Source organism: Dendropsophus ebraccatus, chromosome 6 (assembly GCF_027789765.1).
Source record: "Dendropsophus ebraccatus isolate aDenEbr1 chromosome 6, aDenEbr1.pat, whole genome shotgun sequence".
Classification (NCBI taxonomy): Eukaryota; Metazoa; Chordata; class Amphibia; order Anura; family Hylidae; genus Dendropsophus; species Dendropsophus ebraccatus.
The window spans coordinates 9481067-9500370 of NC_091459.1; the positions used below are offsets into that span (position 1 = coordinate 9481067).

The window sequence follows — 19304 nt, forward strand, 5'->3', positions numbered from 1 at the left end:
ATGCATCCTCTGTGCCAGGTGCTACATTAGGCCAATACTGGGAATAGGATGTAACACTGGCTACTGCACATGCCTGGGAGCTGGCCTATTCACTTTAGTGGAAGTACATACAACAAGGTGGCCAAGCCAGAAGGCACTGAACAAGCTCAGGAAATGGGCACTCCCCGTAACCCGGTAAGGTACATAGGCAAGAGGAAAGAAGCATCTGCACAAGCATAGCATCTTTGCTGCAGAACCATAGCGGTGGTGTAACTACAGACAACCCAGAAAATACAGTGACTACATTAGATGTAACATGTCCAAATTGTTAAAACTAAAGATAATTATAGATATTAATAAATGTATGTATTTAAAGGTGAAGTCTTTTAAAATCCTGCAGCTGGCAGGGGCAGGGGGGAATTTGATAAGTAAAAACTTACATATCCCTGTTCATGGGAGAGGCCTTGAGAACCCCCGCCGGGCTCCAGGATTTTTGTGCTGAACACGTCATGACCGGGCTGATGGAGTGGCCGCTCAGTGACTGGGGTGGGACACCTCTCCAGTCACTGATTGGCTGAGCAGCCAGTCCATCAGCCGGGACAGGCATTTCCCCCCGAGTCGTGACGTCATCACAACTCATGGCAAAATGCCTTCCAGTTTAGGTCCCGAGGCAAAACATAGAGGAACACTATAGTTTTTTGTCCCCAACCAAATCTGTGGCCATTTACATTTTTTTGTGTAAAAACTTACCCTACCTACCCTGAACCCTGAACAGTATGTTTGGGATAGGGTAAGGCACGCAAACCCTTGGACAGGTCAGATTAACCAATGTAAATAACATAGTTATGAGGCCATGCTGCAGGTAACATTGTACATGTCTCAGTGTTAGAGGCCGGGATAAGCAGTCAGCAGTTAATACTTACATCTTGTGTCCTGCTTTAGGAATCGGGGAGGAGCCATTCCACATCCACTGCCTGGTCGTGGCACGCCAGTACCAAGAACTTCTCCAGTATCCCGAGGAGCACTGCCATTGCCACCTGTAGCTCGCGGTGTTGCTGCACCACGGGCAAGAGGAGTTCCAACTGCGCCTGGCTTTAGAGCACCACCACCTGCCATTGAGACCTATGATGATTATGTAAGTTAGAACTTCCTTTTACTGCCATATCATGCCTATAATTACACAATATAGTACTGCAAGTTTTACCGACATGATACTTTGTTTCCCCTAAAATAAAATCCTCCGAAAATAAAGGCATAGTTGAGGATTTACAGACTAGCTTCAAATAAAGCCTCCCTGAAAACAAGGCATCCCCTCGAAAATAGAGCTTCCCCCAAAAGTAAGTCATCCCTTGAAAGTAAGACTCTCGTCATCACCCTCCGCCACCATGCCACTACCCTCTACCACCCTCCACCACCAGCCCCTAGTGATCCTTGACCGCCAGTGCCACAGGCATACTGCTGGTCGATGGCCCCAACATCCTCCCGAACGCCCGAGGTCACATTCTGCTGCGCGTTCCGAGGTCCTGCTGCTGGGTGACATCTCTCTCCTGCCTGCAGCAAGAACATACTGAGGACCCAGGACTGTGGTAAGTATTCTTGAGTATTCTTCATGGAAAAATAGGACCTAGCGCATCTTTGGGAGCAAAAATTATTAGGCACTGTCTTATTTTAGGGGAAACAGGGTAATATCAGTTATAATACTTGAGATAGTAGATAGTGAGCATGTATGAGGCTCAATTTTCCTAACAATTATTTTTAATTAAATTAATGCAATTATACAACAAAAAATTTTAGCAAAAATTTGTGCACATTTCCAGTTTTTATAATTGTAAAGCTTTCCTATAAAGCGATTTCTGAAATTAAAGCCTTTGAGAAGTACAAGAATAAGACATGGAAATATAAGTCTAGTATTATTTGATTAAATCCTAAATTATATTTAGTGGAATCAGAACAGCTGGATGGCATATTGATTAAATAAAACTGATTAGATATTATGCCAGAAGCACTTACATGAAGAGCTAAGGCTCGGCTGACAAGCAGCTGGTGATACTTGAAAAATCCAATTGTATTTCTGTAATAGCAATAAAGTAGGAAGATTTTTATTATGGGAAAGTGTGAGTGCTTTAGCTGAACATCATATAGCCGGAGCAGGCTACTAATCAAAATGGCGTCTACGTTGCGATATGCATCACTGACGCTTTCTGCCAGGGTCCAAGACTTAACAAAAATAAAAGATCATATAAAATAATTGTTCTGAATCTTATAATTAAAATTTCCTGACAATGTATTAAGTTAATTGTAAAAGCAGAGAAGGTTTTATGGAATGAACAGCAATAAAGTTTTCTTACATTTAATCATGAAGTTGCTGCTGGCATGCGTCCCGTCATTGAATGAGAGCTTGGTCATTTCATTGCTGGTGATCTTGTAGAACTTGGCTAAAGGAAATGGGGTTTTAACTTATGTGATAATGTGATTTATAAATTCTGCTAAATCCATGCAAATGAGTATTCAGCTAGTAATATAAGTGTCAGGAGCTGGCCGTCACGTTCGGCTCCCGTCACTGTTGGAGCATGCGGCTGGCTTCCTGCTGCTTCTGATTGTGTCCCTGGTAGCCGTTCAGGCCCGTTGCTAGAGCAGCGTCCTACGTTCTTGCCTCGGCTGGGGCTTCACCACCCCTGGCCAATCAGCACAGGTGCTCTCTATTGTAATTGACTGACTGGCGGCCAGCACCGCCAGTCAGCTCTGTGTGTTGTTGGGAGCTGGATTCTCAGCCTCAATCACGCTCTGGGACTCCAGCCTCCATAAATATACTCCCCTCAGTGTCCTCCTTGCTTGCTATAGAGCCTCTTTGAGTGTGACTAAGGTAGCCTTGTATCCTGATTGTTTTTTCCCTGGTTTTCCTGATTTTGGCTTGACTTTCTGACTATTATCCTGACTTCTGATTTTGTACCCCGAAGACCGATAGATTCTGACTTGGATAGTTGACCCTGAGATATTGTGTTTGTTTTGTCTTGTCCTTGTCTAAGTGTACCACTTATATTACTGCAGTGATCTTCTGGTCTTCTGGTTGGGGCCAGCCTGCTAAAAGGCCGGCCTCCAAAAGGAAGAGAGCGCGGGGCGGGTGCCAGCGATAGGGCATCACTTGTCCTCTGTTGCCGGGTCCCAGCCTAACAATTAGATTCCTCATTAGTATTTGCCAGACAGTCATGACATTCTCAATTGATTTATTTAAATTGCAATTTGTTACTGAAAGAAACACAAGTTGTCAACTGTTTTAGTCTTCAAATGTGCTATGCCATTGACTTAAACATGTGTTTCTGAAGGAAGGCTCTAGCCTGGAGAAGAATTTCATCCCTCTAAGAGCTTTTCTTTCCTCTACACTTTTCAAGGCACCTTTTAGGTTGTCACTTTTCAATAAACTGGTTCACAGGTTACATTTAGGTGAACTGTTGTAAAAAGGAATCCTTCAGGTCTGAACCAGGTACGCAGCTGCAGTGACAGACAGATAGGTGATGGGGAGATGGAACAAATGATGTCTTTGTCTTTGCTGATGGCCAATTGCAGAGTTATAAAATGGCATTTTTACTTGGAAGCTTAAGTGCCATAGAAAGTGATGCTGTGCCACAGCATGCACACCCTTTCCCTGCCTTACTTGCCCTGTATGTCAATTACCAGCCCTGATCAGAAAAAGTTCCCACAAAATGGTACCTGGAATAGGAAGAAGACACAAAAAGGGTACAACCGATTTATACGAACCCAGATTTGTTATGAAGTTTGCAAAAAGTTCAGTTTTGCATTGAATTAAGCTTTTTGCAAAGTTCATGAAGATGTTGGCTGTACAATTTAATATACTGTAGAAAAAAAAAAAGTACGCTCACCTGTCCACACTCCCTCTGTGTCCTCCTCCAGGTTTCCAGTGTCTCTAGCTGCCCCTAGCCAACTCAGCCTCTTACTGACTGAGACATTGTCCTGCCTCAGTCAGTGATTGGCCGAGCAGGCGGTCACTCTCATCTCCAGAGATGAGGGTGACAGCCCGCTCATACAACCAGTGACTGACTGAGACAGGACAGCGCTGTGGCTAGTGATTTGCGGTCTGTCTGAGCTGACAGCAGCCAGTGATTGGCTTAGCGGCCTGTCAGTGAGACCGGGGAAGAAGCAGAGCGCAGGAGGAGACCTGGAACATGGACACGTAATGTATAACAGTTTGTTTAATCGTCAGCTGTCGGCTGTTCAGTCACTATTACACGTAGGGATGTGCGGTCGGCTGCTGATAATTTTAGGTCTGGACCTAAAGAAACAATCAGCCGATGATCATTTCATCAGATGATCGTTCTCTCTTTTACATAGACTGATTCGGCCAATTATCCCTCCATGTAATAGGGCCCAGTAATTCTTCAGTAATTCTGCAATATGAGAATATACCCTTATGTCACATGAACTATGTAAAAAAATTGTACTTCATCTTCTCTCTTGTCAATGGGATATGTCCCTTTTCCTAAATCTACAAATACATATTGCTTGCTGGAATATTGCTGAGAGAAAAGCTTAATGTTTTTTTAGCTGTCATTTTGGGGAATAGTTTTTTTCTGTAGTTTTTCAGAATTTGCTTCCCAGACAACATACTATATTTACCCAGTTATTCAGCCGGACTTCCAGTGTCGGACTGGGTTATCTGGGGCCCACCAGAAGAAATGATCCTGGGGCCCACCAATAAAGAACCAGTGAGAAACAACATGACAATCAGTGTTAGTGCAGGTTCTAAAGCTGGGGGCCCACCGGAGGATTCTCCGACCCTCCGGTGGGCCAGTCCGACACTGCGCACTTCTGCACTAGAAATACTCAACTGCCTTATGAAATGGCTGTTCAAAGAGAAACGGGAAGAGAAAATAACAGAGAGTAAAAGCTCCGAGGGGCCAAATATGTAAACTCACACTATTGAGAAACAAATCTTTAAACTAATACAGAATATAACAATGATCCTTTGTGTCTCTATTTTATAATCTTTCATGGAACTTTGTTGAGAAAACATTTATTGTATGAATCAGAGCAAGCGATACCCCCAGGCAAGCGTTGTCCCAAGCAATTCATTCAAAAGGACAGGAAAAGGTTGATGTGTCTAATCAATTTATATTCTTCAGACATTAATGCGGAGCACAGTACCAGCTAATTATCCCGCTGTGTAAATCACATGACTGAGCCCGAGTTCAATTAACATTATAGTCACAATTAGTTCCCTAAACGTTCCATTATTGAGAAGAAATGTCAAAAATAATGCCCTGCTTTAGTTATGCTGCAGGAATTCTAAGCACAACGGATAACAACTTTAGCTCAGCGTTACAAGACTTTGTGTAATAAATCAGCACAAAAGAAAGTATAAATACTACACCAATAAAAATTTAGTTAAAAGGAAACTGTCAGCACCTGTTCTGGTTCTGAGGTGCTGTCAGTGTAATGAAGGTGTGTGTCTCCTAGTGTGTGTGCCACCTTTCTTTGTGCTGTACTTTGTCCCTAATCTGTGCCGTAACTTTCTCTCCAAGTGTCAAAGAGGAGTAGTGGTGATGCAGTCGTGCCGCGTTTCACTACTTCCTCCTCCCAGCTTTGCTTGAATATTCATTGCGCCTGTCCTCTTGCCTCTTGGCGACGTCATCATTATCTGCAAGAGCCGCACGTGCCCTTGCCAGTTTGCACATGCGCCTTGGTTTTGTGCAGTGTGCGTGCTCCTGTGGATGGATTCGCGCATGTGCCGTAGTGCTTTTGAGCAGCTGAGGGTAACAACTGAGGGCATAGGCTTCGGTTGTCATCGCCCCTGCGCCACTTTTACGCACTACGCACACCGAACAGATCCAGGGCACATTCACAAACTGGCAAGGGCGCGCACGGCCATTGCAGTCAAAGATTTGCCGCCAGGAGGCCAGAGGACTGGTGCAAAGAATATTCAAGAAAAGCTAAAGGAGGAAGTAGTGGTGAGGCATGCCGAAGTGCAGCACGAATGCACCAGTACTACTCCTCTTTGACACTTGCAGAGAAAGTTGCGGCACAGATTGGGGACAAAGTACAGCACCGATGGCAAAAAGAAAGGTAATACACACATTAAGGCTACATTCACACATCCCTAGTGCAGCCCGTGACCGCGGCCCCGCAGCCGCCGCCCGCAATACAAATGTGCATCTGTGCTTCACGGAGCACTACATTGACGCTTCATTAGTGTAGTGATCTGTGCCACAAAATGTGGTCTGCATTACAGCATGTCCTTTTTTTTTTGCGGCATTGATCGCGGCCCGTACACACGTACGGACGTGTGAACAGGGCCATTGAATACCATAGGTTCTATGTTGTGACGGCAATTGCATGCCCCCAATTGCGGAGAGAACAACGGACATGTGAATATAGCCTAAGAGACACACACCTTTATTACACTGTCAGCACCTCAGAACCAGAACAGGTGCTGCTGACAGATTCCCTTTAAAAACTACATAATAAGACTGAAACCTTTACTGTATTTGGTATTTTCTCACTTTCAAATATCTACAATTGTCACTGAGACTGGGTTTACACTGCATTTTTGCAATCCGTTTTTTTTTCCCATCTATTTTATGCGAAAAACTGATAAAAATTGGATGAAAAAACTGATGCATTTGTGCGCGTCTGTTTTTATAGTTTTTTCCATTGACTTCGATTATTAAAAAAAGGATCAAAACGCATCTGTTTTTTTAGCGTACACAAAAATTTGGTCAACCTTATTTTTGTATGCACTAAAAAAATCGAGGCATTTTGATCAGTTTTTTAGCATTTTTTTTAATAATGGAAAATAAATGGAAAAACCGATAAAAACAGATGCGCACAAATGCATCAATTTTTTTTGCATAAAGGCTGGGTTCACATGGTGTTTTTGCAGTCTGTTTAATGTATCCATTTTTAAATGATTATTTTTAATGTATACAAAAACATGGTCAACTATGTTTTTCAGTACGCTAAAAACAAAAGCCTCTGTTTTTTTAAGAATTGAAGTTAATGGAAAAATTTTAACAATGTGTGAACATAGCCTTTCTGTGTTTTTAATCCACTCCTGGTTTTGGTTGCAAAATACTGACCAAAAAACTGAGCAAAAATACTGTGTGGGAACATAGCCTTAAAATTATAAGTTCCAAGAGAAAAAAAAGAACAGCAGGTGCAGGTTGGTTCTACTAAGGTAATGGTTGTGCGGCACAGTTGTGCTTCTTCCGGTCTAGTGGTACCACTAGACTAGACGAAGCACAACTGCACAAAACTGCCATTAGTGTTATTGGTTTCTGTGTGAGAAATAAATTGCGACGATTGACTCAGTGAGTGTTGCTGTGCTTTTATTTTTTATTAGAACTTTTATTGGATATATGTAAATATGCAAAACAAGAGTGGAGCCTTGTGAGTCTCAAAACACGGGATAGCCAGATATCTCTAGCCTGTTTCCTCGGGGCGCCTCCACGATGGGGAGAGCACCACACCACCCTGATAGGTAGCCCCTTAAGTCCCACTCGGTTGCGAGTATTGTAACATAAATAGGGAAACAACAGGGTGGCCCCTTTTTGTCCATGTCTAAAAGGTGCGAGTATTGCGATCATGACAAGGGCTTGCCGAGGCAAGCATCCATCCACAGACAGCCGTTTCGGGGTATTTGCCCCTCGTCAGTGTGGAGCAGGATTTTGGCTAGTTGGGGCAATGACAAATCAACCAACAAAACACAGTAATCACTGAACTCAAGAAGAACAGGAAAAAAAACTCCAAAGTACTCAATCAAGAGTCTCCAGTTCAGTGATTACTGTGTTTTGTTGGTTGCATTGGATACATGTTAGCTGAGCACCACTCAATGGTCTCCTTGACATATCTTGTCCAATTGGAGGTGAATGACACTGGAAGCTGTCTTTGTGGAATAAGAAGCAGGGCCAAGTCTCCTATTTTTACTGTGCTTTTCTATTTTTAAATTATAACCAAATATATGTAACGGCTTTGGACAATTTTGTACTTAAGCTGGAATCACACATAGACTTATTGTACAAAAACACTTAATAGTTTTTTTAAAGACATTTACTTACTTTCTCTTCTTCCCTCCTATTTAATATTTTTTAGCTGTAATTTGAGGAATGAAATTCTATCTTTCTATACTTTTCTGTATGAGCTCTAAGTACATGCGACCTCCCCCCTGACTTGTAGCAGCTCTCCTCTCTTCTCCAACCTTTGTGAAGCTCTGTCTATAATCCATAATGTGAGCTGATGTGTTCATATTTAGGCTATGTTCACACAACATACTATTTTTTAAAAGAACGGCTGTTGATTTCCATTAAACTGCACTGATATGCATTGATGTCAACAGTACAACGGCTGCTGTTTTCACACAATGCATTGAACAACAGCCATTGATCGGCACTCAAAACAACGGTCGTTACAATACATTGTGTGAAAACAATGGTCATTGTTCTATTGACTTCATTGCAGGATGAAAAGAACGAACGTTGTTTTAATGGAAAACAACAGTCGTTCTTTTCAAAAAAAATAGTACGTTGTGGAAACATAACCTTAAAGAGTATCTGGCATTAAAAATAACTTTCGACATGTCATCAAGCATGTCAAAAGTTATTGATCACAGCAATGTAGCCGCATAGACTTGCATCGTCGGAATTAGCTGATCAGGAGACATAGCCGGGAAGTGGACTGCCCTGCTGCTGTGATCAATAACTTTTGATATGCCTGATGACATAAAAGTTATTTATAATGCCAAATACTCTTTAAGGCTATGTTCCCAGTCTGGGAATGTGCCATCCTATATAGAGGAAAGGCAGCATCTATTTATAATCATGGCCGCTAATAATGTTCAAGATCATTTCCTGGACACTTTTTCCTGCTATGATACTGTAGGGGGGAACAAAGCCTAAAGTTATTATTTTTTTATTAACAATAACTCTATAATAATATGTTACATTGAAGTCTGTGCACAGACAGACATGTTTTCATACACATTAAAGAAACTCTGTACCCACAATCTGACCCCCCCCCCCCCCCCCCCCAAAAAAAAAAAAACAAAAAAAACACTTGTACCTTTGGATAGCTGCTTTTAATCCAAGATCTGTCCTGGGAATGTCTGTGCCCTAACTTTGCACCACCCCTCCGTCCCTCCTCCCCACCCTCTTCATCATTAGGAATGGCCCTGAAACATTTTCTCCATGCTGAACATTGCACAGGTCTGCCAGGTGGGGAATAGGAGACAATCTGCCTGGAGCATTCCTAATGATGAAGAGGGTGGTGCAAAGTTAGGGCACAGATACTCACGTTTGGCCAGGGGCGGCAAGTTTAAAAGTTGTTTTTTAGGACAATAACTGCATCACCTGCCGAACGGACCCCAGGGCACATCTTGGATCAAAAGCAGCTATGCGAAGGTACAAGTGGTTTTTGGGGGGCGTGTCAGATTGTGGGTACAGAGTTGCTTTAAGGCCATGTTCCCACTAAGTAAGTTTCGTGATAATCACGGCCGTTGTAACAACGGCCGTGATTAATATGCAATGTATGTAGTGGTACCTTCTAAGGAATCCCGGCCGGAGTGTAGAAACATAATACACATACACATTGACATAGTATACACTCCGGCCAGGATCCCTAGCGGCGCCGCAAGAAACTAACATGTCAATGAATAGCGGCAACAGAACACCCTGTGATTTCACACAAATGAGCGTGCGGCTGATATTGCAGTACCGGCAGGATGATCTTTTCTGACACCGGCCGTTCCGTGACCCGGCCGGGTCACAGAGCAGCCGGTCTCTTACTGCATGGGAACACTGTTAGATAATGAGAATGGCTGTATGTTTCCCTTATTTTACAGCCATATTTTGCTTTTACTTAACTATGTGTGAACCTAGCCTTAGTGTAAGACAGGATAAACTAACAACGAAACAAAGAAGCTAAATAGGGATAATACACATAACTAGGCCAGTACATTATACAGTATACGCTTTTATCATCATCCACAGACAACATTTATTAACACTCTGCTCCTAATCTTCTAGTGTATGAAGTCCACAGGTGGGTCCGTAGGATAAATTAATAAAATAAGCATACTACAATAAATCATTTAGGTTGTTTATGTGGTAAAGCACCAAGTAGTCTAAGAAAACCTAAAAGAATAACCGAAAGTAGGACATGAAATCCAATCGGGAACACAAGGTACATTAGAATATTGTATTCTTACCTCTAAAATCTGCATTCACACTTTATAACTTGACTACACGAAAATGGTAAATATATCTAAAAAAACGATTTAATCCTATCATATTTACCATGGTCATTTTTCACATGTAACTGAGTTATATACAAATGCCTACTGTATGTACAGCTGTACTATTCATAGCTATGTAGCTATATTGGTTGTGTTTTCTAGTGAAGCCAGTATATTCGTATAATTTTCCAGGTTATATATCTATACAATATTGCACTAAAAGTTTGGTTGCAGGTATTGCTGCTAAAGGACAGTGTAAACAGGTCAATTACATTTTCATGAAATAGGTGACAAATACCATCAGTCTTTGACCACTTAAGGACGGAGCCAATTTCCATTTTTGCGCTTTCGTTTTTTCCTCCTTGTGCTTAAAAGACCATAGCAGTTGTGCTTTTTCACCTAGAAACCAACATGAGCCCTTATATTTTGCGTCACCCATATGACAGGCTTAATTTTTGCATAAAGTACGCTGCGAAATGAGAAAAAAATTAAATGCATGGTTGAAATTACGCTGTGTTTACGCTGTTTGCCCTAGGGTAAAAATGATTTATTATACATGTTCCTCAAGTTGTTATCATTACAATGATATGTAACTTGTGTAACTTTTATTTAATTTGGGGACTTTTAAAATTTTTTACCTTTTTAAATAAATATATGTCCCTTAAAATCACTCTGTTCCCAGGCTTATAGCGCTTTTATCCTTTGGTCTATGGGGCTGTGTGAGGTGTCATTTTTTGCGCCATTTGAGTATATTTTTAATCTGTACTTTCTATTGGTACCTTGCGTATATGAGACTTTTTGATCACTTTTTATTACAGTTTTTCTAGATTTTGATGCGACCAAACATGTGCAATTTTGCACTTTAGAATTTTTTGGCTTAAGCCTTTTACCATGAGAGATCAGGATACCAAATATGTTTATTTATTTATTTTTATTGATAAAATGGGGAAAGGGGGGATTCAAACTTTTATTAAGGGAGGAGATTTTTTATTAATACATTTTTTATTTACACACTTACTAGAAGTCCCCAGAGTATTACTACTCTGATCTCTCATTGAGTATCGATAGCAATAGAATGTAAAAGAATGCCGAGCCGGGATCAGCGCCATTACGGCGCAGACCCTAGCCAGGTACAGATGCAGGGACCACTCCCCTGCACAGGGGGCGATCCCCCCCACTAAGGGCCCACTCCCCTGCACAGGGGGCGATCCCCCCACTAGACACCAGGGATGGGGAAAATCTGCCTTTTAAATGCAGCTGTCAACTTTGACAGCAGCATTTAAAAGGCTAATTAGCGGGCACGGTGATTGGACCATGACCGCTAATTGCCACGGTCCCGGGCTGCAGATAGCACCCAGGATCATGGTGGTTCAGAGTGGGGTCACCACGCAGCACCCCTCTGAACTCCCTTAACGACCCCAGAGAGTACATGTACGCCTTGTGTCGTTAAGGGGTTGAAGGCTATGGACTACTATTTTTATTGTGTATTCTACTTTCTAAACAGCCTTCATTAAAAAATTTCTACCATTCTACCACTCCCCGAGAAAGATAAGATAAATACATCAGTGTTTCCTTCATGACCTGTTCTTTGTTTATAGGCTGTCCCTGGCTTTGGCTTCAAAAATCTGTCAGATAATCTCTGTGTGTAAATGTATACTAAGAGTAGGGCAGAGAATTGCAATGTCCAAACATTAGAAAAAAGTGGACAAGCCCGGAGAACACGAAAATGGCTGCACAACTGGTCTGCACTTGTACCTTTCTATTTGCCACAACCAGCCCTAGACAACTGCGGACAACTTGGTGACAGTCCCTGACTTAAATACGTGGAACGCAGACAAGACAAACACACACAATAAGAAAAGTCAGAAAGACAAGGTCAAAACCAGAGGACTGCAGTACAAAATCACAAAAGTACAAAATCAGATACAGCAGGGATTGTCGGGTCATAAGCTAAAAGATCAGGGCAGGCAGAAAACCAGGAAAGTCAAGGTATGGGTGCTGAGATTAGATAAGCCAGAGAATGAACACAGGGAAATCATAGGGAGCCGAGCTTGCTAAATGAAGTAGACTTAATGCGGCACTATCAGCAGGTTCGGGCCAGTAAACCTGCTGATAGGAGCCAGCCGCTCATTACCTCCGGATTCCCTTGCCGTCCTCCGTATACCCGTGCGGTCCGGTATACCGTGTTTTTGGTGTTTTGTTTTATGCTAATGAGCAGTCCCGGAGCATTTGGGGCATTCCCCATGCTCCTGGAGCACCTGCTCGGGCTGCCTACCCTGCCGCCTCCTGGCCCGCCAGACTATGCATATTCATATATGCATAGCTAGGCCGCTTGTAATCGGCTGCTCCCTGCACATGCGCAGTAATAAGCGGCTTGCTATGCATATAGTGGGTGCTCCAGGAGCATGGGGAATGCCCCAAATGCTCCGCGACCGCTCATTAGCATACCAGGAATTAGCTGAAAACGCCGGAATACCGGACCGCATCGGTATACGGAGGACGGCAAGGGAATCCGGAGGTAAAGAGCGTCTGGCTTCTATCAGCAGGTTCACTGGCCCGAACCTGCTGAAAATAGCCAGCATCTACCACTGGTCACTGACACACTTTATAGGAGACCAGGGACCCAGTCCAGAAGGTTATTGGACCACACACAAACACACACACACGAGAACAGAAACAGCAAGGGTGAATGGAGAAGCCAAATGTCAGTCACCTAAGCAAAACAAAGTTAACTGTGAAGTGGCCATACAGAACTCGGGTTTGGCAGAGAAATCAATAGGCAGAGGGGAAGAGTAGGACAGTGTTCAGACTAGAGCAAAAGAAATACAAAATGAGCACAATTTTATGGCCAAATGCACAGTCTTGGTTCTACTTTATGATCCAAGGATGGTGTCAAGATCCCAACTAGGATAAAGTAAAATGTTAAAAAATGGTCTTATTCTCTTGCCTTCATCCTCGACGCCATTCCTGTGCAGTTTGTAATATGATTGTGTCCGGTCAGGCCAATTGGAGCTTCCGCTCGCCCTCTCCACTGATGATCATTAGAAGGGGCAGGCTCACAGGCTGCACAGAAATGGCGCCAAGGATAAATGTAAGAGATTTACCTTCATCCTTTACACCCCATGCACAACAAGAAGTTATCAGTAGGCTAGATTCATCTAACCTGCTAATAGTTCCCCATTAACCCCTTTCCTCCGCAGGACGACTGGCACGTGATCCCGGCTGCTTACTCCCGCGCCCGCTAATTAGGCTAGTTAGATACAGCTGTCAAACATGACAGCTGCCTCTAACAGTCCTGCGTGCCCCTGTCCCTGGTGTCTAGTGGCCGAATCAGGTGATCAGGTGTATTGAGCCGGAAGGGGCTCAGCGTCGGAATGACGCTGATCCCGGCTCAGCAATCTATTTAGATGGTCTGCTGCAGACCATTATAATAGAGCACAGATCCATCAGATTTTATATACACAGCATTGATCTCAATGGGAGATCAGTGCTATATATAAAGGTCCCCCAGGGGGCTTCATATTACTGTATGTAAAAAAAAAACCCTCCCCTAATAAAAGTTTAAATCACCCCCCTTTTCCCAATTTATAAATAAAAAGAAATTAATAAATAAAAAAACACATTTGACATCACCGCATGAGTAATCGCCCGAACTATTAATTTATCACATTCCTGATCTTGCACAGTAAACTGTGTAAGCGCCAAAAAATCCCAAAGTGCAAAATTGCGCATTTTTGGTCGTATCAAATTCAGAAAAATTGTAATAAAAATAGATCAAAAAGTCGCATATGCGCAATCAAGGTACCGATAGAAAGAACACATCATGGCAAAAAAAATGACGCCTCAAACAGCCCCATAGACCAAAGGATAAAGGCATATAGGCATGGGAATGGAGCGATTTTAAAGAACATTTAGTTGTTTTGAAAGGTTTAGATTTTTTTTATAAGCCATCAAATAATATAAAAGTTATACATGTTACATATCGTTGTAGTCGTAACAACCTGAGGAACATGCATAACAAGTCAGTTTTACCATATGGAGCATGGCATAAACACAAAACCACCCCAAATAAAAAATATTGCGTTTTATTTTCAATTTCACTGTGCACATAATTTTTTTTTTCTGGTTTTGCAATATATTTTATGCAAAAATTAAATCTGCTATTGCAAAGTACAATTAAGTGCACAAAAAATAAGGGCTCATGTGGGTCTGTAGTTAAAATATGCAAGTACTATGGCCTTTTAAACCCGAGGAGGAAAAAACGAAAACGCAAAAACGAAAATATGCCCAGGAGGGAAGGGGTTAACTTCTCTGCTTACCTCAGTTGAAAACTGTAATGCCCCCTGGAAATCCTAAGTAAGAAAGTTTTGCGTGCAGACAAAATATTCAGTGTATAACAATATCAGAAACACTAACCAAATGCCAATTTGCAGTTACCTAATAATATCATTACAGTATATAAAGTATATTACTACTTTACTGTTACTGAATAAAGTCCACATTATAAAAATAATACCACCACACAGTGACCACACATTTCCACATAGGGGGACATTTATGAAACTTACGGCCGGGGCGTACGCCAGGGAGAGGGCGCAGATTCACCCCTTCTCCCTGGCATACACCTGCCTATCCCCTGCTCACGCTGCGCAGACGGGATGGGGGGGGGGGGGGGGGCGTGGCGTGGCCTCCCCCCAGACCTCATTTATCATAATTTATGCCTGACTGTCAGGATTCGGTAGGAGGCGTGCATCCATTCTAATTAAGGTCCCCATAGTAACTAAATATTATCCCCAGTATTAACACTACACACACACGTGGACAAATAATACCGCCACATATATATTGTAACTAGTACCAGGGCCGTATTTACAGCTGCTGCTGCCCTAGGCACTAAACTTGAAGACGCTCCTTCTTGAGGAGCATGGGGGAGAATGGTTTCGGCCACATGTAGAAACATTGTCTGAATTGGGTTTTTCATGGTTTTTATCCCCCCATCCCCCCGAAAAGACACCAGATTTACTGGCAACTGTACGGCCCTGACTAGTACTACCTAATGGTAAATACGGGCCTGACTAGTACTACCTAATGGTCCCCGGAGTGTTGTAGTACACCGCGGCATGCCAAACCTTTCCTGTAACTGTCAGTGTAATTCAGTTGATCCAGAGATTTAGAATTTTCTTACCTAAGTGACACTGCTAGTGCAATGGAGTGTGAGCCACCGTTTAGTACGTAGCCAAGATTTAGAAAGTATCTGAAATATGTCACAGTAAAAGGCCAGGAAAATTGTAAGGTAATTGTCCTGTGTTTTCACTGTTCAGCTTTCACCATTGAAGCCAGGGAAATAAATTCTAATTGCTTTAGACAGTCAAAGCTGTCAGTCTACTTGAGCATGTCGGAGGCAGCTTTGGCTACATCAGTAACCTAATTACAGCAAGCCTGGCTCTTCACCAATATTTTAACACTTGATTTATTCCCTGTTCAAGTTGTTCAATAGAGCCGGAGTTAATTGGTTTTCTGAATGAGTGTTAACATATAAGGATCCTGCTTCATTAAAGGAACGCTCCACTTATTAAGCTTCACTGACTTTTAAGGTCTGTTCCCAACTTAAAATTAGTAGCGTGCGCCTCATGTACCAATCATCAAAGGTGAAAAGGATGCTTGTTGTAATTTTATAGAATGCGGATACCTACTGAAATAGTGACACATTAGGAGCGTAGGGAACCGGACCACGCTATTTTTTCTTGTAAACAAACAGCAGCCTGTAAGCAAACTCTATAAACGCTATAAAGTACAGTACAGAGTCTACTGCACAACACCTATCTCAGCAGCTTTTTTCTGGCAGAGGTGCTGTGTGCATGGAGCTCTGGCCACTTGTCCATCCCCCCGGCAGAAGTGCTGTGTGTATGGAGCCCTGGTTGCTTGTATACCCCCCTCCCCCCCGGCAGAAGTGCTGTGTGTATGGAGCCCTGGTTGCTTGTATACCCCCCTCCCCCCCGGCAGAAGTGCTGTGTGTATGGAGCCCTGGTTGCTTGTATACCCCCCTCCCCCCCCGGCAGAAGTGCTGTGTGTATGGAGCCCTGGTTGCTTGTATACCCCCCTCCCCCCCCCCGGCAGAAGTGCTGTGTGTATGGAGCCCTGGTTGCTTGTATACCCCCCTCCCCCCCGGCAGAAGTGCTACGGGTATGGAGCACTGACCGCTTGTCCATTAGACCCCCCGGACAGAGGTGCTCTGTATATGGAGCACTGGGCGATTGTCTCCAGTCTTATGCACAATGACAAGGAATGGAGGTGGAGTTTTATCTATTGTGATTGACTGCCAGAGAGATTTAAGTTACACAAACGGCCTCAAGATACAGAATATGACAGATCGAGTCCAAAATGGAGTCCATGTAACCATTCTGGAGCAGAGATTTATTGCTTTAAGTGTGCTTCAAAATCAAAACTATCCCCTTTTGATTGTTGTAGGTTTACTGTTTCCTTTCATCTCTAGGCTATGTTCACACAACGTATTTATTCAATTAATTAATTAACGGCCGCTGTTGCAGATTGCGACACCAGCTGTTACTAATTGAATAAATACATTGCATTGACTTCTATGGAATCCCTCCTGGAGTTTATACACACTGTATACACTCCGGTTGGGGTTCCTTGCAGCCACACTGAAAACTGACAGGTCAGTTTTGTGCGGCCACTATTCATTGAGTAGCGGACGCACAAAACAGTGCAGACAATGTAAAGTGTGGCTCTGGCCGTACTTTACATTGTCTGCTAGGGGTAATTGGGATGTAGGCACACCAGTACGCACCCGCATCCCAATTAAAAGGAAACGAAGTTCATCCAGCCGGAACTACAGTATCGGTCGGGATGAACTTCTCTGACACCGGCCATTTCGTGTCACAGAACAGCTGGTGTCATGCATAGTGTGAACCCAGCCCTAAAGCTACAGACCTAATAGTTTTGTGACTTGATTTTATGTCTATTGGAGCTAAACTCTCCTTGTTCATAACAAGAGTATCATTCAATATAAGGCATTCGAGTTGTTAATAAATAACAGATTATACCACACAGTGAAAAAAAAAATGTAAGAGCACTATTACACAGAGCGATAATCGGGCAAATCGTCCCAATTAGGCCAATTATTGCTTCATGTAATAGACAAAAGGATCAGCTGATGACGATCATCGGCTTTAGGCTCTGGCCTAAAGTCATCAGCCCCCGACCACGTATCACTATGCGGCCCCCGACCACGGGTGTCCCTGCCACTGAGTGGCCTATCAGCTCAGACAGCTCTGAAGCTGTAGTGCGCAGGGCCGGGAAGGAAGCACAGTGCAGAAGGAGACCAGTTGTGTGAAGAGGTGATGTAAATTGTTTGGGCAAGTGCTGCACGGACATCGCTAACGATGTCCGTGCAGCCCTTGCTAAACAATTATCAGGCCATGTAATAGGCCCATAAACAAGCGCCAATTTAACAGACCTAAGAGATCGGCGCTCATCTTCAGTATTGATCGGGCCGCATAATAGGACGCTAAAGGAATGAAAACACTGTTGGGTCATTTTGTGCAGCTGAAATTGGAGCTTACCTTTGGCACGGATGGGTCGTAATCAGGTTATCTAAGGAATCTACTTTCATTGGGACCAAAGCAGCAGCCATTCATTAGTTTAGTAAAACAGGCAGCAGGTTTTAGAAACATGAATGTCTTTTATTGAGTTGTGTTCGTCAAATTCCATTTAGTGCCCAAGATTTTAATTGTCAGTAATTTTCTCTTTCATTGATATGAAAATGATTTCCAGCTCCTAAATGAATAGTAATTGAATAAGGCCGAACGATGCAGAGATAGAAGTAAAGGCTGGGAAAACAACATGATTACAAACTAAGAAACAAAGCACCAGGAAAGGCAATGCTTTATTAGAATATAGTGCTTCAAGATGGCGGGAAGATTTGTTGCTTGTTTATGCAATTATATGGCAATTACAAAGGGAAAGGTGAGATTTGTAATGGAACTACGATGCCCATTGCACCAGAATATAACACCTGGGTAATAGCGAGAGCAGCCAGCTGATCTATAATGTTTGCATTGTATTATATGAATATTGGGTGATGAAAGTGTAAGAATAACATAAAAATGTAAATCTTTGATAAATTTCACAATTTGAACATATCATTTTTTTTGCCCAGAAATAACTGTGTGGGGGTCAATTACCCTTTTGCCCCACAGAGACCCAACCTAGATATATGTCTTTGGCCTAACAAGCAGCAATCACGCAGCAGGACATTTCTCTGTCTTAGCATACATATAGCATTATTTTTTGGCTATGTTCATACAATGAAAAATTAAGGGCAGTGTGAAGACCCGGCCGGCGTGTGACACTCCCTATACTGCAGGAGAGCGTGGACGGCTCTCTGGAAGCGCCAACGGCGTCCTTGGTTGTTGCTGTGGCTAGGGCCTCACAGCTCCGACTTAGGTGTTGGTCAGTATATTTAGGCTAACTGGCAGCCGACACCGCCAGTCAGCTCTGTTAGAGGGCTGGAGTCTCTGCTCCAATCACGTCCTGAGGCTGGGTCCAGCCTCAATAAGACCACTGCCCCTATCATCCTTCCTTGCCTGAGCCTCTTTAGAGGGTGACTAAGCTAGCGCTGTTTTCTGATTGTTATTCCCTGGTTTTCCCAATTTTTGGCTTGACTTTTGACTATTCTCCTGACTGCTGATTTTGTTCTGCAACGACCGATTGTTACCGACCCATCTTGTTTACTCTGAGTTTATTGTGTGTGTTTGTTCTGTCTTCGTCTCTGTGGTTCACATATCCAGGTTAGGGACTGTCACCCAATTACCCGCTGCCGCCTATGGCAGACAGTGGTAAGTAGGCAGGATCAGCGGGGCAGGTGTCAGTGCAGGGCCTCAGCTGCCCTGTGTCCCTGATTCTTTATCTGACAGGCAGATAATGGCCGTTATTAATTATTATAATTTTCTTTACATTGTGGGAACATAGCCCCTGTCTGTTAGTGTGAAATAAATTGAGACTGTAAGAGTCCTATTAGACTAATCGATTTTTAACCATTACCGATCAGTGATAAAGGAACGCA

General features: G+C 43.0%; 1 protein-coding gene across 2 annotated transcripts in view; it reads left to right on the plus strand.

Moving 5' to 3' along the window:
* The window catches only part of KHDRBS2 (KH RNA binding domain containing, signal transduction associated 2), a 180826-nt gene that overhangs the window by 125451 nt on the left and 36071 nt on the right, over positions 1-19304 (plus strand). For both annotated transcript variants that reach the window (XR_011363480.1, XM_069973408.1), the window contains exon 6: positions 922-1114. Coding sequence is in view for 1 of the 2 variants with exons in the window: in XM_069973408.1 (XP_069829509.1) it covers positions 922-1114 (193 nt within the window). In the remaining variant the exon portion in view is untranslated. The remainder of the gene's footprint in view (positions 1-921; positions 1115-19304) is intronic.